The following is a 23,769-nucleotide window of genomic DNA, read 5'->3' as shown; positions in this document are numbered from 1 at the left end:
GTCCTACCTGGAGGAAGACGTGGTGGCGCGACGGAACAGGTCAGCAGAGTCGAATTATCAATAATTTCTAAGAAAATTTAGCGTGTTTAAGGAGCTCATTGTTGGCCGTGTAATGGCGTCCGTTGTGGCGTCGTTCTGAATGGACGAAAGTAGACAATTTCCATTGAAGTTTAAAGTCGAGTTCTGGAGTTAAGTTTAATATTATTAGTTCGGTTATTCTGATCAGCCAGGATATATCAAATTGAATTAATACATTCAGTAATGTTGTATTATTCATTGTGGGATGGATTCATTCAATCTAGGTTCATTTTATCGTAACGGGAACGCGAAACCCGAAGTCAATATTCTGTGTTTTTTTATGTTCAATTTTCTTTTTCATGCAAATTCTAAAATTTTTCGTTACGAATGGAAAACTTGGGGCTTCTTTGTTGAGATAGAGGAGAATGCCAGAGAGGGGGCATCGTTTCCCCTCTTCATAACAAGCAGGGTCTACTCTTATAAGTGAGCTGCCAGCAATTTTGAGTTTTTGAATTTGTAATTTTGGGTTGAGCCGAGAGGAGTCTTCATAAAACTTTTTCACTGACCAGCGCCCAGAAAAAATTTTGGCTATAGAGTTATTTTTCAAGAAAAATAAAGTTTTGTTTATTCTCTGGAGTAGTGACGTACGTTACAAATTCGTTAATCTCTTCACGTAGTGTCCATGAGTTACAATGTTCTAAGGCGCAAAATGTTTTTAAACATAGTTCAAAAAGTTATGTATGAAACTAATCGTTGGACATTGTACATCTTAAATGAAAAGAAACCTCTGTGAAAAACGTGAATTGCCATCAGCCTCCATCTTAATCGTCGAAAAATATAGAAATGAATAATTATTGCTGTTGCTCATCGCGGTTTCTAAAAATTTGGCTGAATTATTTCCGCGTTAAAATCTATCAATATACCAATTTTCAGCAAAATCTCAACGTTATTTCAATATATGACAGAACTACCTTGAAAACCAATAGCTTCTATTAAAATCTAGTGGAGCTATCGAAATAAAATTTTGTTCTCGACGTGGCCTTGAATAACGCAAAGAGCGGTGTATAAAAAAAATCATAACTCCGAAGGTCGATGGTTCCGCCCAAAGAAGATTGCAGATGCTGAAACAGGTGACAGGAATCTATACACACCTCTACGGAACATTGCATTGGTTGGGTATCTCCATACTAGATACTTATCAAAAAAAGTTTTACAAAGGGCATTATTGAAAGCCTTTGGATTTTTACTTCCGGTCATTATATACAAAAATGTTTCTATTTTCACTCCTCCGGAATCTTGCTCACGTAAGGCTCCACGACGATATGGCAAATTGTATTGAAAAGAAAACTATTTGTTCTATTTATATAGTATAGAATATCCTACATTTCGAAAATAAATACTCTAAATTCGCGATTGTTTGCTATCTTCGTCACATACTGACCCTGCATGTTCCTTCACGTTTCGTGATCATTACTAACTTACCTTCATCTTCTCAGTGTCCATGTAGCACCGTTCACTCAAGGTATGGTCACTCAACTGCACATTCCAAGTACAGTCCAATGTGTAAATAACATGTGGATATTTTTTTATAACCGCATTGATAACATCCTGATCAGCTAAACTAGTGAAATTAGAAATATTCTGCAAAACCTCGTTTGCTGAATCCACCCACAAATCATGAAAATTGTTGATTCTCAAGGCCTTAAGATTCATCAACATAATGCCAGTATTGTATCCCCTGCCTACAGCGGGCCAGGGACGTTGTCCGGTTGCCAAATTTTTCTTGTACCAGTCGCTCTGGTTCTCAGCTAACCCCAACATGTGTAGACTGTTAAATTGATTGAGCAGATCCCAGAGACTGGAGAGATCTGTGAGAATCGTTACATCTGTATCGAGAACTAGAACGTAATCCTCACTCAGCGCTTCGGGAAGAATGAGTTTCAAGAGCCCGTAAACACCTGAGTAATGCTTATTAGGAATCCATGATACTCTAGGAACCCAAGGCTCCACCGGATAAAACGACACATTTACTGAAAAAATCGTAAGGAATCAAAATCATAAATTCAATAATTAATTATATTGAAATAGTTAAGTTGTTTCTTTTCTTACTACAGGTGAGCGTGCGCGCCGCGCGCCTATTGACAGTGATCGGCTCCTCATTCATTTTTAGTTGAGATGTATAATAAAATCAAAAAATTAATTTAATAATAAAATCATTTAAAATTTGATTTGGTAATAATATTTATCCTCGATCATCTTCGATAATTTCAAATCGTATCGAAAAATGAACGGATACTCAAAGACTGTCAATAGGCGCGCGCTCAGTTCTAATATATATATATACTATACACAGACATAGTGTGCATTAGACTTGGTGAAAAATTAACCATATGTTTATTTCGCCTCATATGTTCGAAAGCTGTGTTATAGGCTCAACATCCATTTCTCTCAGTCGAGTCATGGAGGGATTTTTTATCATACGGGAGATGAACGCGCGCTACGCGCGCGTGTGGTTACTTTTGTGGTGCTACTACATGAGTTTCCATTTCATTTTTCAACGATAGATATATAACAATCGGAATTCAAACATTCAGATTCAGACTCTAAGCTAGAATAAGAGAAATTATAAAATGAAAAGGTCCGAAGCACGAAAGAAAAGGAAATCAATTTCAAAATAAAAATAAAGTAAATATATATATAAATATATATAATATATAATATTATATATACTTCTATTGAGTAAACCGGTTCCACAAAATCTTACACGGCTGGCGGAAACAATATCCCGGAAAAAATATCCCCGAAAAAAATATCCTCGGAAAAACTATCACCGGAAAAAATATCCCCGGGAAAAATATCCGCCCAATCATACATTTCATTTCTGTCGCCCTTTTTTTTATGTACATATTTTCCCAAAGGGATGGTGGGGCGTAGGGAGGTGGGGGGGGGGGGGGCGAAGCCCCCTCCCACTCCTCACATAACACATTAAATGAAAATTTGAGAAAAAAAAACATGATTTAATTTTATGGGGAATCGAACCCTTAACCCTTTTATGTGTCATAATAAATAAAGGCATTTTTTTCGAAAATGCATTTTGTGATTCACCCGCTTCCCCTCTATCCTTTATATTAACTAATTTTTATTAATTAAATTATTAAAATTAGGATTTTTAAATATTTATAATTAGGAATTAAATATTAGAATTTTTCTTGTGGATAATTTTTCCGGGGATATTTGTTCTGGAATATTTTTTCCAGGGATATTTTTTCCGGGGGTATGTTTTCTAGGGATATTTTTTCCGGAATTTTTTTTCCGGGATTTTTTTTCCGGGGATGTTTTTTCAGGGATTCTGTTTACACGCAGAATTAGAGAACAACGGGTCACTGACAATATCTTTCGATAATTTAAAGTTGTAAACACGCCAGTACGTATGGAATTGTAGATCGGTCAACATGAAACTCGGTAAGCGAGTTTGTATTCGAGAGAAGCGTCCCAGCAGAGAGAAGAATAACAGCGTGCCTTGAGACAATTTTCAGGCATTACACCCTGAGTCCTGACTGAACTTACATACACGAAAGTGGGCCATCCACTGAGGGGTCACGAGATTGCTGCGTGCGAGCTCGGTATGGGTATGAACACAATATTATATAATTTTTAATTATAATTTAATTACAGAATTTGCTGCAGGAAAAGCAGCGGGGTGTTTATAAGCGTATCGGGCATCTACGCCACAAATTAAAGGTCATCGATTGCGTCCACGATCGAGGTGTAGCTGCCAGGTGGGTAAATAATAATAATACCTCTTTGTATTGTCCGTGATCTTCAAATGTATCAACATGTGTTGTTATGGGGCCGACAACCGCTACGTCCTCGCCGTGCGCTGGGTAGCGCAAAGAGCGGTATATAAATTACAACGTAGGGAGGAAACTATTTTTTTCCCCCACATACGGTTTTCGGATTCAGGAGCTGAGAAAGTATCGATCCAGATGAAAATCAGTAACAATATCAGTATCAGTAACTGACGGGCGAATGGGGGGGGGGGTGTGGAAGTAATAGACATTTACCAAAATGGTAATATGTAACATAATGTAATATAGACTTTCGATTTATTCTTAAATGACTGCATGAACGTTGTCATTTAGGAATATATGTACCCTAGGATATTTTCGTAACAATACTGATGGAAAATATTCCCAGAGAGGTTAAGAGAATTATAACAATTTCAAAATATTTTGGGAATTTTAAGATTTGTTACTTTTTTTCTCCCAGAAACAAACTTTAACAATTCGCATCGTTCGAAATGATCCACGTATTACCTGAGAATGTGAGGGGAATTATTTTCCATGGTTGTAAACGACAATAGTAATTTATGCTACAAGAGCTAAAACGTATTTTGGGAACATATTTTAGCAAAATGTTGATCAAATATATTGCTAAAATGCTTTTCAGACCGTGTGACATGTGTTACTTTGTGTTACCGAGTTAGAGCAGGCTGAGTAACATAAATAAATTCTTTCTTAGCTTGAAATAATTCTTGCACGTAGTTTCCGATTCAACGATAGATGTACTATTGGATTGGAGGATGCTCATCAGAATGTTTCCCTCTTTTTCATGTTTTTTTCTTTTCAGAAAACGGTTATCGTGATTTTAACCTTCGTCTTTAGCCACGCTCTGTTGTGGTGAGTCATACGCTAATCACTATTCTAACGCTGTACTCGTATTTGAACTCATAACTTACGACGGAAGGTGCAATTTACTTTCTTCTCAAGAACAATTTATTTTTTTTTGTCCACCATATTATATGCGTTTTTAGTTTCAAATTCAAAATGAATGACTATTGTAAGCTTTCATTTTTTCACTTATTTCATAATTTTCCGAGGTGTAGTTACGTAATCATAAATATTCTCCAACTCTACAAACAGATGCAACGACTGAATGAACCTTTATCGCGTTGATGACCTCAGTCGAAGTTCAATGATGCAATTTCCATCTTCACGTGCTAATTCAATGGGAAAACAATTTTCTCAATGAACATAGTAAAAAAAAACCGCTGATAACCCGAGATAGGCATCTGAATGTAGAGCATATAGTACACATTTCTCGTGAATGCCACGTGAAAAAACAAATGTATCACAGAGTTTTTACAAGGTCTAGAATACATACATAATACACATATGGAGTGTGTCAAATTCTATACGAAGTTGACCATTTTTGAAAGAGTTTGAAAGAGAAAGTTAACCATTTTTGAAAGAGTTTGAAAGAGAAAAATCTTTTCGGTCTGGCCAAAAGTTTTCCATCCTTTTCTACCCCATGAGAAACATTTTTTAGAATTTTCCCAAAACATTTCACACAACACAAAAAAAGTTATGAATTAAAAAAATAAAATTTTTCTTATTTTCAAATAGCCTTTATTAAAATTTAATACATTTTTTCAAAAAAAATTTTGTTTTTGAACCTGAGACGAATTAGGATGAAAAAATACGTTGATTTTCAGAAATAAGATATCCTTAACATTAAACACAAAGGTGGATGATGAGAACAAGGAAAATCTCTCATTCCGGTCACCCAGACATTGCAACAACAGTTCCACAGAGTTGTAAGAACTCTGTGATCAGCAATTCCACGGTCAGCTAGAAGTCCAGTTCTAGGTATGGCGAGCTCTTGGACTGCCTTGGCAGTGGTGATACCGAGAACACAATAATGGCAACTGCCGGTGAGACTGCTCAGCTCAGCAAGTTAGGACTTGGAAACAGCTTTGAAGACATCGTGAGAACTCTGGAGATATCAGAGTACGATCGGGAGTTAACCAGAGTGGTCCTCTGAACTCCAGGCCTTAAGTCAGACGAGTTAGACGTTCAAGTCTCTTTCAGTAATACCGCGTAATAATTATCGTGTATTTTAATCCTTATAGTCGATATATCATCATTAAGATCCGTTAATCTTATCCGTTAATTACGCGAGTAGTTAATCCTCCACGAAATTCTCCCCAATCCTACGCCAACGACCTTCCAAGTGAGGGAATCCCTCGTCAGCTCGATGTAGAACTAGTCGAGGAAGAAGTTAAAAATTAGTTGAAATTTTTTTTTAGGAAAAAAAAGTAAAATAAAAATGGCGTACTCCAGACAAACAACGGGTTTTTTCAAAAAAGGTGGAAATTTTGTATTTTTTTGTATTTTTTTCCGGACAATTAATTCACAAATAAAAATCTTCAAAAAAAAGCTACCAAAAGGTCAAGTTTTGAATAGTGATGACTATTGCAAAATAAAAAAAAACACTTTTTGAACAATTCATAACTTCTTTTGCGTTAAGTAAAACTTTTTTAATTCTAGGAAACTTTCTTGATGGTGGAGAAAAGGATGGAAACCTTTCCATTAAACCCAAGGTGTCAGGTTCAAGGGTGGTCGGTTTGGAATGGAATACTCTATACATAGTATATGCGCAATAGTCCAGCAGTTGCCAAGTACGAAACGTATATAGGCACGTATGGTAAAAATGGATTGCTGACAAAAAACGTTAGGAGTTTTTTTTTAAGCAGGGTAAATATCCTGCAACGATTGTGGTCAAATATTGGATCTTTTGTCGCGGATCGCGGGTCTCAGAAATGAACCAATAGGCCACGCATTTCTGCAAAAAAAAGACACAATAAACAGACGCATACCCACCGCCGAATATCATAGGAAAGAGGCGAGATATTATTTCTATACATTGCCTTTGGATATTATTCCAATAATAAAATTCCATTGTCATCTCACCGCACGTGCACAAGGGCGGCCAATCGGACTGACCTAAGACCTGAAGGGGGAATACGAAATGCCCAATCCAGGAAAGAGTATAAAAGACACCCACCACTACCGCATAAATCCGGGCTTCTACGCATCTTCGCTGCGACAAAAAGATCTTTTAGCATTGAAAATATGAAATTATTCGAAAATGAAGGGACCGTTATCCGTAAAGAAATCTCTTCTTATGCTGATAACGATTGACCAATTGGATATTGACGGATTCTCAGAAAAAGCTCAGAAACCGACTTTAAAAGAGGCAGAGCTCTGAGTGCACCAACATGAACCAACACAACCAAAGCAAGATTAACGATCGAGATATCGAGATAGATACCCAGGATCTAATTTATAAAATTCCGAACCCACGGTGATCATCGTGGCACTCTTATTTGAAATTTCGATCTTCTAAAATCTCAGTGCAGTTACTCTCCCATGCTTTACCTCTGCCTAGCAACATGATCTTCACATCCAATTCACCAAAGAACAGTCATCCAACTCACCTGAGAAGATACGTTCGCCACCTCAAGATCTCCGCATCCAAGAAGATACACTCATCAGTTCAAGATCTCCACATCCAACTCACCTGAGAAGATGCGTTCATCTGCTGAAGATCCTCAGCCTTGCCCACAGCGATTAACATATTACTTAGACATTCACGCGTATTATTCAAACACATCACTGTAAGTCACACATTCCATTTTTCCTTTTGATTGTTTTCTCTTTCTTTTGTTGTTCCTCTCTCTCCTTCTTTTCCAAATACTCAATCGTTACTTCCCTTTTCCGAATTCTTAGTAAAATATGGAACCCTTAATTTTGGTCTAAAGACACTCTAAATGGAATAGATAATTTTTTAAGTACCCCAATTATGCTCGTAACCCTTCATGGTGTGCTTTAGCACTTTGTTCCATACATCACGTTCTCGAACTACTTTTGTTTCATGGTCCTCCGAAATCTGAACGATTCATCCCATCCTGAGGGGCGCCTTTCGTCTTCATTATTCTTTTAAAGAAAACTGACTCCAGAACCGCAACATAATTTTGGCGCCCGAGCAGGCACTCGATTGTTATAAAACGGAAAAATGATGGGCTTACGATCAAGGAGAAAACTTGCTCCAATAAATTCTCAAAACAGGAAAAAGCTTTCAGCACGGTCAACAAGCAATGGCGATCTCACATTATAAACTGACATACAAACTGAAACAGAAATCGAACCCTACGTGCCCCTTACTGATGGTGATATAAAAACGGTTTCAATACCAATTCCCAATTCTGAATCCTCAGAAGAAGACGAAAACACTTTACACGCCGTAGCATCACCCCAAATGATACAACCCAGTCAAAATACCGAAACAACCGCAACTGTCTATGCCCTACCCGCTGCACCCAATTATTTTGTTGTGCAATTTGTTCGCTCCCATTGAATCCATGGCTCAGTTACAAGGGAAGCTGGGTCGTCTAATTCAAGTCAAATATGAACCAGTCGTTGCATTTTTAATACCTACGCCAGAAATGGAACAGGATACAATCCGGTATTTTTCTAGAGGCCTGAAGTACGGTCTAAAGGTCAGTTCTACAAGATGTTCGAATTTAGACTCGGCGATACGGGAGGCTATCGAAGCCGAAAAGGAAAAACAAGGACGAGACGAATTACATGGCAACTTCCCCACTTCTCAACGGCCCCAATTCAAAAAGAATAATTTGCATGGAAATCGAAAATAGCGCAAGCGTTCGGAGCTACCTAGAATCAAGACAATTCGAACCGAAAAATATTGTGATTTTTGCAAAAAAAATCAACCACACAGAGGAGGATTGTTGGCCACAAGCATGGTTATCCGGAATCCATTATATGTAATTACTGTAATTTCAAGGGTCATACAACTCAGGAATGCCGAAAAAGAAAATATCAAGGAGCTAGAATTGAACGCGAAAGGTAAGACGCTGATCAACATTTTTCGGGAAACGAGTCACGTCCCTCTACGTCCAGCGCACGTATGGAGAAGAAGGCTACACATTGCGCCACCCGAGCCCAAGAAGAGCTTTCAATTGATTCAATATAAACAATACGTCCAATACGCCAACGATCATTTTGAAAAAATGAAATCAAGTTACCCCGTTTTCCCTGATGATCGACACCGGCGCGGAAATTAATTTGATCGAACAAAACGTTCTAATCGCGGAGAATAAAATAGACAGCTCTCTCTTGTTGAGTTGCCTCAACAAGTTTGATTACCCTGGGGTCGGTTAAAATTTCTATGTTCGGACAAAACGTTCACTTTCACGTTGTAGGAAACGAGTTGGGACTTCAGCAAGATGGTATACTAGGTACCCCTTTCCTCGCTGACTAATCAACCAGAATAAGTTATTCCACACAGAAGTTGGAACTAAAAAACGAAGGACATTGTTATTGGTAGTTATTCTTCCACCAAGAAACAGGAAAGTGATTTATTTAACAGTGGCCGAAAATTCCCCCCCAGTAGGATATCTTCCCAAAATACCACTTGACAACAACGTATTCATGGGACAGGCATTGGTCTCCAGTCACAATGGTAAAATTTTTCTGAGCGCTGTTAATTCTGATACAATCCCCAAGGTTATAAAATTCTTCCTGGCAGAGGGGCGGGAAACTGCCCATATTTACCCAATCGACAAATCAGAAGAAGTAGACAAGGCATCGAATTATCGGGGAATCTCCCTGCTGCATGTGGGCTACAAACTCTTAACAAAAATTATGGCAAAGAGATTGGCAAAATGGGCTGAGGAAAACGGCAAACTGGGAGAGAGCCAGGCAGAGCAGACAAAATGCAAAGCCGCTACGTGAAATTGGCGAGGGGACTGGCCCCTAACACCTCAACGTACATATGGAGATTCGAGGCAAGGCGCCGCAGTCTGGAGATCGTAGCACTGATGAGGGCTTTCAGGTACCTAACGTTCCCATCCTGGGAATGGAAACCTCGAGATGGCCCAGCAAAGGGTTGAGACAAGAAGTGAGCGGAATTATCAGCAACATCTCCTCCAAGTTCGAAATAAAAATGGGGAGTAACTTTATGGGGCTGTTTTTTTGCACGTGAACTATCAACTTCTTTCCGATTAATGTATCTAATAATGTAATTAAGATACGACGCGTGAATATAAACAATACCTAACTGTAAAACTGTACTTAACTATAAAAGGTATAAAGCCATACAGTGAAAATTTGGAAATAAACATTCATTCATTCATTAATAGACGGCTTGACTTACAACAAAAGAAAATGTATGCACTGGAGGCTCACCGTTGAGAGAAATTAATATGTGGCAGGGAACTTCGTTGGGGCAGGGAACAAAAATGGGGCACTCAGGGGTGATGACGTTAGCAACTCTCCTTTCGGCAGTCCTGGGGCACTTTCCTCCTGCCTTCCTTCGTTCCTCTCCTGGGTAAACTCTTCGAACTTGTCCAACTTCACAAAAATCCATACAAGTCTCTTTCTCTCCATAATTCTCTCCTTTCACTCAGGTCTCTCTTTCCTCAACTCTCTCCTCTCACACAAGTCTCTCTTCACTGGGTCTCTTCACAGGTTTCTCTTTCCCGGGTTTCTTGTCACAGTGATTCGTGGGGCAGCTGTGGCACGAGTCATTGTCCCGGAGAGAATAATGTTGGAGAAGTGTGAAGAAACCCTGTGAAGAGAACTTGTGAGGAGACCCTGTGCAACCACGTGACCCCGGAAGGAAGAGGACGTCCCGCGAGAAGAAAAACCACACCCGATTATCACCGATAATCGGCGAAGCAGATCGACAGTTGCCCCACGAGTCATTGCCCCGAGTAATAGAGAGTAATTATTGAGAGGAGAGGAATTTGTGTGAGGAGACCCTGTGAAGAGACCCTATAAAGAGATATTGCTGGAGTGACCTATTGTGAGGAGAACTATTATGAGAATCATTGTGAGGAGAGGAACTAGTGTGGAAGAACTATTGGAAGAACTATTTAGAGGAGATTGGAGAGAAAGATTGTGTGGCAGAATAGTTTGGAGAGGATACCCGGAGAAATCGAGGAGAAAGAAGGAAGGAAGGAGGAGAAACCCCAAAGAAAAGCGGGAGGTTTGCTGTGACGCCATTCCCGTGAATGCCCCATTTTTATTCTTTGCTCCAACGAATTTCCCTACTCCGTATTAGTTTCTCCCCAACGGCGGACCTCTATTAAATTCATATTCATCTGTTGTCATTTAAACCCCCTATGAATTATTTCCATTCGGTCCCCCCTCATTTCACCCCTTTTGAAGATTTAGGATCACCTCTTTTCTGTGTGATAGTATTTGGCGTAGCCGCAAGTGAGTTGGCCTTACCCCCCATACTCGAATTGATTACCCAGGTAGGAAGCGCCAAGCCTTGACGACCGGTCCAAGCTTGGAATAGTCTTGATTTCCAAGCCTTGGTTTATCCAGGCTGGCCCTGGCTTACGCCGATGGTGCTACCAGTCTATATCTAAGATTGGTAAATATGAGCCTTAGATACCACACCTGGCCCAGTCTAGGCTCAGGATTGGTATTCAAGCCTGTACTTACTAAGCTTGGCCCAGGCTGTATTCAAGACCGTCACCCAAGCCATGATAATGCCTAGTGTCTCTTAGTATAGGATTCACTATACAGTATAGTTCCTTGTACAGCTGACGTCAGAGATCACATGCTGGTAACTTTATAGTTGTAGTTATTTAAAAAAAACAGTTATTGTGTCAGTGTTTTGCCTCATGACTTCTTCTCAGAACGAGTTACCGAGTATAGAACCTTCCATATACGAGTAGTTAGATTATTGTTAATAGTATGGCATCAAATACACGCAGTAATCCTAAATCGACTGAAAGAGTGAGAAAATATCGAATGTTGACGAAATTCCGAGAGTCTTATGTATCTAATAGCTTCGACAGTAGTGATGATGAGGTGTTATCTGAACAATTATCATCTGCATTTGATGAAGAAAATGAGAATGATTGGGTTGACATCGATCAATGTAACCTCAAAGAGTGCATAGACCAATTCCATCAGAGTTTTAGTGATGATTCTTCGTCGAATGACATTCCTGTTGGAAGTTTCACAGAAAATTTAACTTTCTGTGCGGAGAATCAAGGAAATTTCATGGACGAGGAGGAGGATGGAGTAGAGGAGCCAACAATGGTTCGAGAGCAGAACGCAGCATCTCCTGAACCCTCTAATTTGGAGCAGATGATACGCCCATGGGCTATAAATAATATTGGATCCATAAAGTTAAAAGCTGTGACTGAAATGTTACAAATATGGAAGAGCGTGGGCTTTACAGATCTGCCACAGACTGCTCACCAATTGCTGGGCTTCAAACATAAGATAAAAGCGAAAAATCTACTCACTCACAAAAATGAAATTGGTGATTATGTGTATCTTGGCATTGAGAATGGCCTACAGAAACGAATTGTTCCAGATGTGTACACAGAAGAAACAATTAGTGTTGTGGCACATGTAGATGGAATGAGAGTTTATTTTCATTCAAAGGGTCAAATGTGGCCAATTTCAATGAAAATTCTTCACTCTCAGTATGTGACAACTCCATTTGTGGTAGCTCCCTTTTATGGGAAATCCAAGCCCAAGAATGTATCGCTGTATTTGAAAGATTTTGTGGAAGAATTGAGAAACCTGATTACTGAGGGAATAAATATTGATGGTAAAAAATATAAATGTGAAATAGCAACTATTATCGCTGATAATCCAGCTAGAGCATTTTTAAAATGTATCAAAGGTGCGACTGCTTTCTATGGGTGTGAACGATGTACGACTGAAGGTCAAACGCGGAGCAAAAAGAGAATTTATCCAAAAACTAAATGTTCGTTACGTACAAAAGACACCTTCAATACCCAAACTCGATCTGAACACCACTTGATGGATCCAGCAACGAAAGAACCACTCGTATCACCTCTAATAATCATCCCTGGATTCGATTCAGTCAGACAGGTTCCCATAGACATCATGCATTGTTTGTTCTTAAATGCGATCCTGGGAATCCTGGGTGAAAAGTGGGTGAAGAGGGAGAAAAATCCATACAAATTAACAACAGCTCAAGTGCGTGTTTTTAAGGAGTTGATGGATTCCGTGACGCCGTTCGTACCTACAGAGTTTCAACGGAAGAATTTCGATGCAGAAGATATTTCACATTGGAAGGCCACTCAGTATGCATTTTTGTTACTGTATGTAGGTGGGGTGATACTCAAATTTGTCCTTGATGAAGAAAGGTATCAACACTTCTTGCTACTCTACGTGTCATGTCGTATACTCTGCAATAATGTATGGGTCGTGAACCATCTGAAATTAGCCAGAAAATTATTGACAGATTTTTTTGAGATCCTGCCACTTTATTATGGGGATGATTCCCAAACGATGACGTTTCATAATTTATTACACGTACCTGATGATGCAGAGTATTTTCGAGCTTTGTATGATTACTCTGCATTTTGGGAAGAGGCTTACATTGGAAAATTGAAAAATTATGTCAGCAGCAGAGCCAAGCCTTTACCTCAAATTGTCAATCCACTAAATGCTCTTGAATCTGGTCAAAATATCAGGATAAGGAAACGTGAACTGATTCGAAATGTGAAGAGAATGAAAACAAATGAAAGGATCCTAAAAAATGGAGAAAATTTTGTTTCATTGGAGTCTGTCACTTTTCATGATTTTGTCTTACGTACTAATGACCCAAATAATATTGTACAATTGACCGATTGAAATTTATTCAGGATCACGAATTTATACATAGAAGAAAAAAGCTTAAATCATGTGGAGAATCAGAAAAATATTTTCATGGAGGGGTTCAGAATTAAAAGAACGAAGGATGTATTTTATGCGCCGTGTCGTTCTTCAGAAATTGGAGTGTTTCAACTCAAGAAGTGGTCCAATATTAGTGAATTCTTATCACTCAGTCAGGTGAAATATAAGTGCATAGCGTTGATAATTCAGGAGAAAGAGTACATCATTTCCCTGCTTCACACGGATCCTGACTAAATTATGGCGGTGAGTACTATATAGATGGAAAATCCACGAAAATTTATTAGCTTAATTTTTAGCGTGAAGACTATTAACAGCACTTGCATATATGCATCGGTGCGGAATGGCGGCGTATCGCAAAGGCGATGAGGGGAGGGGGCAGTACATGTCCTCAGTGGTGTTGAGCGCTTCAAGGTGGACGTTCGTTTTTTCTGCGTTCTTCCTCTAAATTGCCGGCTTAAACATTTTTTTTTCGATCGATTGTGGATAAATAAAAGTGGAAATTGGAAAAAGAAACGAGACTGATTTGTTGTGTTGTGTAAAGACGCTTGTGGAGTTATTTGGGAACGCCATTAAATTTTTTAGTCCGCCATTTTCAGAGTTTTTAGCGTTTCCACAGAAACGTGCATGTGTACAATACATCCACTGCCACGTTATTCGTAGAGTTTTACGTAAGTCATGTTGTTATTCACGAAATTATTTTGTTGTTCATCGGTACTGAAATATAAGTTTTGTGAAGGAATGCAGAAAAAAAGGGCATTCAATTAACCTCAAAATCAAAGTAAGCAACATCCCAACACTTGAAATAATTTTTCCGCTTAATGTAGATAATGAGTGATCAGGAAAGCCATAAATATCGGTATCGACTCGTCGAATTCCTGGGAGAATTCACTGACGGGAAAAAGATCATTGAAATTGTTGCTGATGGATGGGTGAGAAAACGCGAAACCATGAAAGATTTATGTGACTATCGTCCTAAAAAAGATTGGCCAAAACTTGAACAATGGCTGCAAGAAGAGCGCCCCTTCCAAAATTCATGGAACATTTATGAGATCGAAATCCTTGGCAGAGCAGGTGAATTAGATTGTTAGTGAATTAGATTGCACATTCCCGAAATTATTTTTACATCAAGGGGTGGTTTGCCTTCCACAGCCACGTTCGAAAAAGCTAAAAAGAAGCTTGAAAGGCTCTATAAAACTCGTTCAGACGTCGAAACTCATTCTGAGGTGGACAGTGCCTATGGACTTGATATCACACGAAAACGAGCTGCAAGCATGCTAAAGACTTCTTATTCTCTCGAGGATATTGAGGAAGAGTCCATTGTATCCCCGAAGCGATCCCGAAAAGATGCTGATTCCCTGAGTGACAGAACTCAGGCCCCTAGTGTCTTACAAAGTGATATCAGGTCAATGCATCCAGTAGAAGGTATATTTTATTCACTATATCCATGCTCTCTGTTAGATATTTTTTTTTAATATTTTGGGTTACATTTCACTCTTTTCTAGCCACGAACAATGCCACTAATCAGATGCATCCGAAAACCCATTGCGAAGATCGTCTGCAACAATTGAGAAAACAAAACCAAAATGATCCTGTAAAAAGTAAATTTTCTAAGTTCTGTTGTAGAAGAAAAATTCAGAGAAGTCTTTCCCTTCCGAAGGCATAAATCTTGATCAATTTTACTAACAGCTGTGCATTTTTTCCAGTGTTTTTTGCTGACTATCTGGATGCATCTTTAGCCCTTCTGTCATATAATTATAAAGGAGAATTACGCAATTTGAGAAGATGCCATCAATTGGACATGAGTAATCACACAAGTGAATTGAAGCAATCCATGAAAGCTCCTATGATGCCTATTGGAGAGAAATTTGTTTTGGTTCGAGACAAATTGGGGATGAAAATTCCACTCGATACTCTAGAAGATTTTGAGAAATGGGAGAAATTGTTAGATTTAGACAATGCTGAGAATGTCGAGGACGTCACTCAACGTCGAGCTGCTTTAGTGAATAGTTTGAATTTTTAACGACCAGAATTATACATCAGTAGGAGTTGTTTAATCATTTGGAATAATTTTTTCAGATGGAGGTCATGACTGATGAGACGTCGAGTTCGAATGACTTTGTGAAGGATACCAAAACAATTCTTCCCCTCTTCATTAATAAGCCGGTACAACTTCTTTACAGTGGCATTGGTCGTGCAGCACGTGGAGTTGCAAAGAAGAACTTCAGCAAAAAAATGAGTTACGCATGCATGAGAGGTTCGTTAATCAAATCCACTTTCTTAAAAAAATATATTTCTTGATCTTTTTATCTAATTTTTTTATCGAAATTTTCCAGAACTATGAAAAATGTCTTAAAATTTTCCTCTGAATCTACTAGTATTCAAAATACATGCTACAAATATAATTATCATAGTGTCGCGGCATTATACATAATTGCCTTCTCTGCAGACTTTCTCAAAGCCAAATATAAGAAGTCAGAGAAGGAAATGATGCTAATAACAACTACCAGTAACTGGTTAGCGGCTGCACTTGATCGAGATGGAGGAGCCGCTGAGGGGAAAAGAGCTCGAAACTCTGCATAACATCGCTTCAGTAGAACATCTATAGTATTCTAACGTTATCATTGATCATATTATTCTAACATTTATAACTGATTCCAAAAAATTTTGTATTTTTCAAAGAAGAGACAAATAATTATCGTTCTTTATTAGATAATATGACTTTTTATTGTAGACGATGTATAACCAGGCTAGATTCGATCTAAATTTCAGGGCTTGGAACAATCTAATTTACCAGGGTCGGCCCAAGGTACATTACCAGGCTTGGTCCATGCTAAATTCCTAGGCTTGGATCAAGCCTCAGTCCTAACTTGACCAGCGTTTCCTACCAGGGTTGATCCAAGCCTCGGACAGGCCTTTCTGGTCCTGGTTCAAGCCTTGACCAGGCCTGGGCCAGTTGTTAATTCCCACCTGGGTAGTTGGCAAAAAGTCTGGTTTATTTTTTGTATTACGATTCTTGTAAGGATTTGTTGAATAGAGTAAACTTCAATCTACATAACTCCCCCCCAGTAATTATTCAAATCCCCCCCCATCTCGACCCCTGTTATTGTTTTAGGTCCTCCCTTAAATTACAGAAAATTGCCTTTCATCTTTAAATTATACTAAACTCCCGAATATTGTGCCTTCGACGGGAATTATCCATACATTTATTCCCAAATGGCGCCCCACGTGATTCCTCCTTGTCAGGTGGAATCTTCTTTCCTCCAGGATGATGAGTGAGTGCCGGGGTGGAGGAGAAACGGGGGCGTGGGTAAGCAATATCTGCGGATGGGTTGCCCAACGGTGGCAAAAAAGAATAACTTAGATCTAACGAAAAAATAAGGTGTATTAATTAGAAGCAAGGGGGGCGCAAAATTCTGCCTCGTCACAATATTTACTGTTCTGAAAAATCTTCTATTGAAAAATCAATGCAATGTTAATAACTTCTTCCACTCTCCAGACGGGATTCATACTAATTCATGGGACAGTTTGAAAAATAAGATAATCGACACGTTCCAGGATACATTAATTAAATTAATCATCTGGAGAAATATTGTGAAGATCCCTGACGAGATTGATAGACCCGAAATAATTAGTGAAGCTTACGCATCTATGGGAGGACGTCACAAGGGAGTGACCAGAACTTCCTCCAGGGTCAAACAGAAATACAAATGGGAAGGAATGAAAAGACAAATGGGAGATTCCATCAGACCCTGTCCTCGTTGTCAGAAGAAAAAATTATTATGAATGAAAACTAAACAGCCAATCATAATTACTGATACATCAATCGACGCGTCCCACCGGGTTGCACTGGACATCGTAGGCTCCCTACCTCAAACCAAGGCCGGAAACATTTATATATTAACGATGCAGGATGACCTTACGAAAATTTTTATGAAAGCCCCATTAGCTAAAGCTACTGCCGTAGAAGTGGCAAATACCAAATCCAAGTACTTGATTGCAATATTTGGCACTCTCCACACAATCTTGACAAATCAAGGGCCAATTTTATGAGCAAATTAATAAAATCATTAGCCAAATATTTTAAGATAAAACAATTAAGGACAACTGCATTTCACCCACAATCAAATGGAGCAGTAGAACGATCGCATAAAGTATTGGCAGATTATCTCAGATATTTCACAACTGAAACTGTTGAATGAACTGTTAAATCTTGCGACATCCCTTATCACGAAAGCAGAGATAGGTAAATGAAGTTCGCCTGTGTCGAAACTCGTAAGGCTGATTCCCTATTGGTCAACTCGAATCCGAAGTCAAAATTCAAATTCGGCGCATGGAGTGCGCAGTAGATCTCGTTTCTCATAATACGTGTGTCTATGAAGCCACGCGCTTTACCCCCTTCGAACGACTTTTCGGACGAACAGCCCGTACCTCCTTCGTCTTCACTCAGAATCAAATAAGAACATATCACAGTCACATCGGGACCTTAATTACTAAACTACAAAATATAAGAGACCTCGATCGCGAACATTTGATCAAGGCAAAGGAAAAATCAAAAACATACTATGATAGAAAACTCAATGTTCAACAATTTAAAATGAGAGATTCGATTTATCTATTGAAAGAAAACAGAAAAAGTAAATTAGACGATAATCACATGAGACCATATCAAATAAAGCACGTTATGTCTGATGGTGGCATCAGAATGCAATTAAAAGCAAATCAAACGAAAGTAGGTCATTCTAATCGCGTAAAATAGCGTTTGTCCCCAAAGGATACCAACGATTTTAGGAAAAGGGAGGATCATGTCCTTTTTTTCTTTATGTATCCGAATAATTATATTACTAGTTTTTTTTTTTGAAAAAAAAAACCTAAGCAATTATAAATTACTTGTTCCTTCCTTGTTTGCTTCATGCAACAGCAACAACAACAACTACACGGAGAGGAAAACCCAGGAAAAATTATATGACTAATCACGTAATCGTGGGCTGGAGCGTCATTTCCTTGATTTTTACTGGAAAATTTGGGAAAAAATGAGAGACGAACAGTCAATTTTATTATTTGCTTTGGAAAATTTACGTGACAATCACGTAATTTCTTACGGACTTGTAAAATTTACCACAGTTCCGGTTAAAATTATTCCGAGTGAAGTAAAAATTATCTAGTTTCACTTGAATTTTACGTGATGTACCGTAATTTTTACGTGACCGAATTGAAAAATTCCTAGACAGCGTTGGTACGACTGTTGGTCATACCCGATCGCGGATCATTGTCTATGTTCGGATCACGCCTCCCGGCAAATTCCTATTGTCGGAAGGATAATTAGTATATTGTGGCTCTAGGGAGTAAAGTATTTTGAGTTTGAGTCAGAAAATACTTTATTCCCATGAGGCACACAATATTTTATTCTCGTAGGGACTGGAAACAGCGATATAACCGAGCAAAGCGAGGTTAGAATCGTACTTTCCAGTCCCGGCAAAATTTATGGAACTGAGTATCGTTAATTTTCTACCTCCAAAGGTGACTTTTTACCGACCGAATGGTAAAGTGTTCCGAATGATCGGCACTTTTTCCGATTTTACATTTCGCCCCACGTTTACCTTTCACACATGAATTTTTACAGAACTTTTACGTATTTTTTTCACTCTTTTTCTCTCCATGTACTACTAAAAGAAACAAGGCATAGGGAAGTCATACACAAATGACCTACACAAGATTGCAACAGAGCATAATTACGGATGCTCAAGGATATATAGACGATTACGGGACCCTTATCACTTAAGGAGTTTCATGGAGCTATATGGACGCCAGTTTCGAGACACACACAATACTGCCCCCCCCCCCCCCCCTATCCTCAGGAGCGCTTATCAAGGACGGCTCAGATCGTGAACAACCACCTCACTGAAACAAGACATGAGCTCCCCTGGGAACTCCAAGGAAAAATCCGAAACTCTTTCTTGCGAATCCATACTTCATCTCCCCCAGACGTTACGGATATCTACGTATACTATCCCGAATTAACCCACATTTTCAAAATTCGCATGCATCAAAAGTTCATCGGTCTAAAAGAAACAATGCCTCTATTGGATTGTTCAAGCTCCAACAGTAATGGATACTGTTATCTACACAATAGGAGCGACAAGAAAATTTGTACAAGAAATAATATCCAGAAGATGAAACGTTGGCTATTATATTCAGGGACTAAGCCTAGCCTTTCGAAAAGCCTGGACGAATCTTGGATACCTTGGACCTAAGAGGAACCTGTCACAAAAAAGAATATAATAAGCCACCCACACTTTACCACGGAGAGTACGCGTCTAGCCTCATTTTAACTATGGTGCTATGACAGAATCAAACCCGATACCCTAGCTATAACAGGTTACTTCCATTATAGAACTGCTCACACAGTTGTTTGCTACTACTGTGGAGTACACCTGGCTCAATGTCAAATTGGTGACGATCCTCTCTATCGACATTCTCAAGAAAATAAAAAGTGTCGTTTATACAGCAGTCAACTCCAAAACAAATTAAACGAATGTTTCGGGCCAATCAAATCAATCCAACCCATTAAATACATCCCGAAACCTCGCGATAATATCACCTCCATCTCTAAACACAGCTAGCTCTTCGATTATTACTACATAATTCTGAAGGATGCGGCAATGTGAATGAATCAACAATACCAGAGGAATTGACTCCAAGAAAGGAAGAAAGGATTTACGTTTAAGCATGTTATCTTTTCCAATTCCATGATAATCCCGAGCAACCTTTATGAGCTGAGCCCCCCCCCCCCCTCCATGCCTCAGCCTATTCCAGGTTTCTTCTATATCCTAAACTCCTACCGCAATGGCTAGAAACAATAAAAAGAACAAAAACTAGTTCTTTTTCAACTCAAGGTTATCATCCCGCGCGCCCTACTAATTTTTATTCATTTTTTAGATTTTGTTAATAACAAAATGAGATACCTTTTATGGGCCTAGCATTACTTCGTCTTTAATGGAAGTAGAAAACTCAGGGATATAAATACCGCCGACACGCAAGATGACTGCATGTGTCGAGATGTATTCTTTATTTTATCGAAAAACTGAAGTTTTGTATCCATAGATGCCCATCCATTGATCTTTGCCATATTTAGATAAAGATATGCATTAGGCAAGAGAGGCATAGGGCGAATTGAGGTATCCATGCGGGCCTCACAAACTTAAAATTGCGCACATTGTAATCTGTCTGTTCATGAAACTCCAGAAAATAATACTGTTATGCCCCAGATCTAGGTCAAGTGGGTTTTTGTCAAATATTTGGACATCCAGCATTGTCAGCATGGCACTTGCCAGCATAACTGGATTATGCTGATCAAGTAATGACAAACAATTATGTATTTGAAAGGCCGTTCGGATATGCAGAAGGTAGATCCAAATCGGGCTCCGACATGTGTTAGTCGTAATCCTTGTAATCAGTCAGATAACATAATTAAAGTAATAAACTCTCATATTTTAATACCTATAAACTATGAGTGTCCGCTTAGTTACACGCTCTAGATGGAGACTGCTAGCGTTAGGCACGGATGTAGAGAGCTACTATGCTCACTGAGTCAGTGCGACTGATAAACACAGCAGATTCCCTGCATTACCAGTCAGCTGCACTAGTGAGGTTTTCTATGGTTTCCCTCAGTACAAACCGAGTGGGTGCAGTTGAAAGAAGTCGGTCCATACAACCGCAAACAGAAAACAAGAAAGAGCATAATAAGGAGAGGCCTAACGGTAGAAGGCGAGTATCGCCTATAAAACCGCAATGATAGTAGGAAAGAGAAATATACATAAAAAAAATAAATCTATATCTTTTTGTTTCCGGTAGAGCGTAGGTAGTAGAAATCGGGATTATTGAAGTAGTCTCCCTCTCACAATCACGTTAATTCGTCTGTACAGCATTCTCTAACTATAGTGATCAGAGGCTTTTAAAATATTCTATCTATTATTCAACCTGCTTCTCTAAATTGTCTGGATTTTAATGTACCTTAAGATTCAGTATATTTCTTTCTTTGAAAAATGAACACTCAAACTGAACAGATTCTACATAAAATCACCTGAAATCAAAGTTTAAGTCAATACCTTGCGGTAAGTTCCACGTTTTAAATAATGTTTCGAGGCTATTTTTAGATATTTCGTCCACCAAAAGATGAAAGTGTAGCGGTCTAGAGCGATAGAACATGATTGACTTGACTACTGTTGTCAAAGATTGACTGGCATTGGATCCGGCACAGACGAGAGCAATATGGATCGGATCGCAATTTTTCTAGAAGAATTCAAAAAAGCCTAAATTATTAAAAACATTTCAGAATATCGTACAAAAAAAACAATACAAATCATAAGTTTTCAGAATAGCTTACTCGTAGATTCGCCCCAACGAAATCAGCTTTACTCAATTGAAAAGTGTCGATAGTGGTCGTTTTTGGTGTAATGATAGTGATTGAAGTTGGTGTTTTCTTCTCGATCAATTGGCCTGAAGATAAAAGAATTTCAAAATCTGGTAATCTACCGATCAATAGAACGTCAACGGAAGATTCCATATGTGTATTGAAAATGTTTCAATATAGAGAATTGATAAATATTGCCTACTATAATATATAAAAATGTACTAAAAATCCAAACATAAAAGCACTGGATTTACAGTATGAATTAAAATAACTTAAGACCCGGTTGTAGTATCTGATTATCTCGTATAGATATTTTTTTTTCTTATTTTTTTTTTTATAAAAGGGGGGTGGAAGAGGTACAATGAATGCATACTGATATATTTTTTTAAAAACATTTGAACATTTAACTTAAATTCTGCCACGTTGATCCTACTTCTTTTACTCTTCCTCTTCTCACTCGACAAAGTGCCAGCTGATCACCACCTCAATTTTTCCATATCTAATTCGGAGATATCTGCCAATGATCGGTAAGTAAATTTATATTTTAAAAATCATAAAAATGTTTACTAATTTTTCAAAAAAACAACTTTGTAAAATATTGCTCCGCTAACCGCACAAAACATATTTTCTTTTAAACCCCCCCCCCCCCCCCCCCCAATTTTCAGATGAAAAATTAAAGAAATGAAAACTATCTATACGAGATAATCAGATACTCCAACCGGGCCTCAAGTTAATTATTTATTAATGATTTTTATTTATTAAATTCTTCACTTCAATTTTAACTCACCATTAAATATATAAACAGAGATGATAATTAATACCGTGATCAGGACTGCGAAGCGCTTTAGCCATGATCGAGGCATTGCCATGCGCCGCACATGTCTACTTATTTTCGGTAACATGTGACAAACAATTTAACTCACTATCTGCATAATAACCGGAAATTGTAACATTTGATTGGACTACGATGAAATGCATTAAACACGCGCAATAAGAAGCCCCTAATTCGTGGATTTAATTACCATATTCTACTTCTTTTACATGTATTACACTATCACTTATTACTAGTTACTTTCCGTTCTAATTCATTTTGAAAACTCAGAAACATTGAGCTGACATTGCCACATTGAAATTTCATGTATAGAAATTCATTTCCGTTAACGAACAAGCACTCTTCTCGTTTATTCAATTCGAATTATTTAATTCCATTAGATTCGAAACATTGTATTCAATTAATAACCCTCAATTGAATGGCTGTCTAGTGGAAAAAACACAATGTGGAGACGACCGATTTCAATTGGAGTTCAAGCTTAAGCGTCATATACTTAGCAAATGATAATTACATAATCTATAATTGACTTTCTCTATCATTAGGAAATCATTTGGACATATTTAGAAAATCATTGTCGATATTTGGAAATACAAATATTAATTAATATTAATTATTTCAAATTGCACGTATATTGAACAGAAGTATCAAATAATTTTACATTTAACTTTGTCAGTCGACGCAAAACAATTTGGATAAACAGTCGATTCACGTATCAATTTTTGGAAAAGTCTGTTTTTTAAATTAATAAATAATTTTTTATTGAAGAGTATGAGTCAAAAACAGAGGGCCAGAAATTAGCAGTATGTAATTAGCCGCAAATTATCAATAATTACAAAAACGAACTCATACAATCGATTGTAAATCGTTCGCAGGTGATTGTAAAAAAGGTCATAATGTTTAAGAGTAGATAGTTTTTTTATAAAAAATAAAAAACTTATGACCCATGTAGTTAACCGCATTTTTTTTTTCTA

The 23,769-nt window shown here is 38.2% G+C and overlaps 2 protein-coding genes across 5 annotated transcripts in view; one reads left to right on the top strand and one right to left on the bottom strand.

The window, feature by feature from the left end:
• The window catches only part of LOC105264500 (glycosyltransferase-like protein LARGE2), a 71,901-nt gene extending 48,257 nt beyond the window's left edge, over positions 1-23,644 (bottom strand). The window contains exons 1-4 of one of the 2 annotated variants that reach the window (XM_011301418.1): positions 22,754-23,644; positions 21,940-22,052; positions 21,662-21,845; positions 1,501-2,048 (exon numbers count right to left, since the gene is read on the bottom strand). In XM_011301418.1, coding sequence (XP_011299720.1) covers positions 1,501-2,048; positions 21,662-21,845; positions 21,940-22,052; positions 22,754-22,868 — 960 coding nt within the window. In that variant the 5' untranslated portion in view covers positions 22,869-23,644. Of the gene's footprint in view, positions 1-1,500; positions 2,049-21,661; positions 21,866-21,939; positions 22,053-22,753 lie in introns of those variants that run through there. The other variant, XM_011301419.1, reaches the window with a different exon arrangement.
• On the top strand, positions 13,713-16,232 carry LOC105264499 (uncharacterized). Of its 3 annotated transcripts, none has more exons than XM_011301416.1 (8): positions 13,713-13,799; positions 13,860-14,224; positions 14,381-14,627; positions 14,706-14,978; positions 15,059-15,154; positions 15,260-15,555; positions 15,633-15,810; positions 16,003-16,232. In XM_011301416.1, the coding sequence occupies exons 3-8, from the start codon at positions 14,384-14,386 to the stop codon at positions 16,134-16,136; spliced, it is 1,221 nt and encodes a 406-aa protein (XP_011299718.1). In that variant the 5' UTR covers positions 13,713-13,799; positions 13,860-14,224; positions 14,381-14,383; the 3' UTR covers positions 16,137-16,232. The 3 variants fall into 3 exon arrangements, with proteins under 3 accessions (XP_011299718.1, XP_011299719.1, XP_011299717.1); XM_011301417.1 differs by having other exon boundaries at positions 13,752-13,799; positions 13,853-14,224; positions 15,503-15,555; XM_011301415.1 differs by having other exon boundaries at positions 13,752-13,799; positions 13,853-14,224.
• Positions 23,645-23,769: the final 125 nt, after the last annotated feature.

The sequence above is a fragment of the Fopius arisanus genome, unplaced genomic scaffold (assembly GCF_000806365.1).
Source record: "Fopius arisanus strain USDA-PBARC FA_bdor unplaced genomic scaffold, ASM80636v1 scaffold00022, whole genome shotgun sequence".
NCBI classification, from domain to species: Eukaryota; Metazoa; Arthropoda; class Insecta; order Hymenoptera; family Braconidae; genus Fopius; species Fopius arisanus.
Note: the sequence above shows the minus strand (reverse complement) of the source record. Positions and strands in the feature narration are given on the sequence as shown.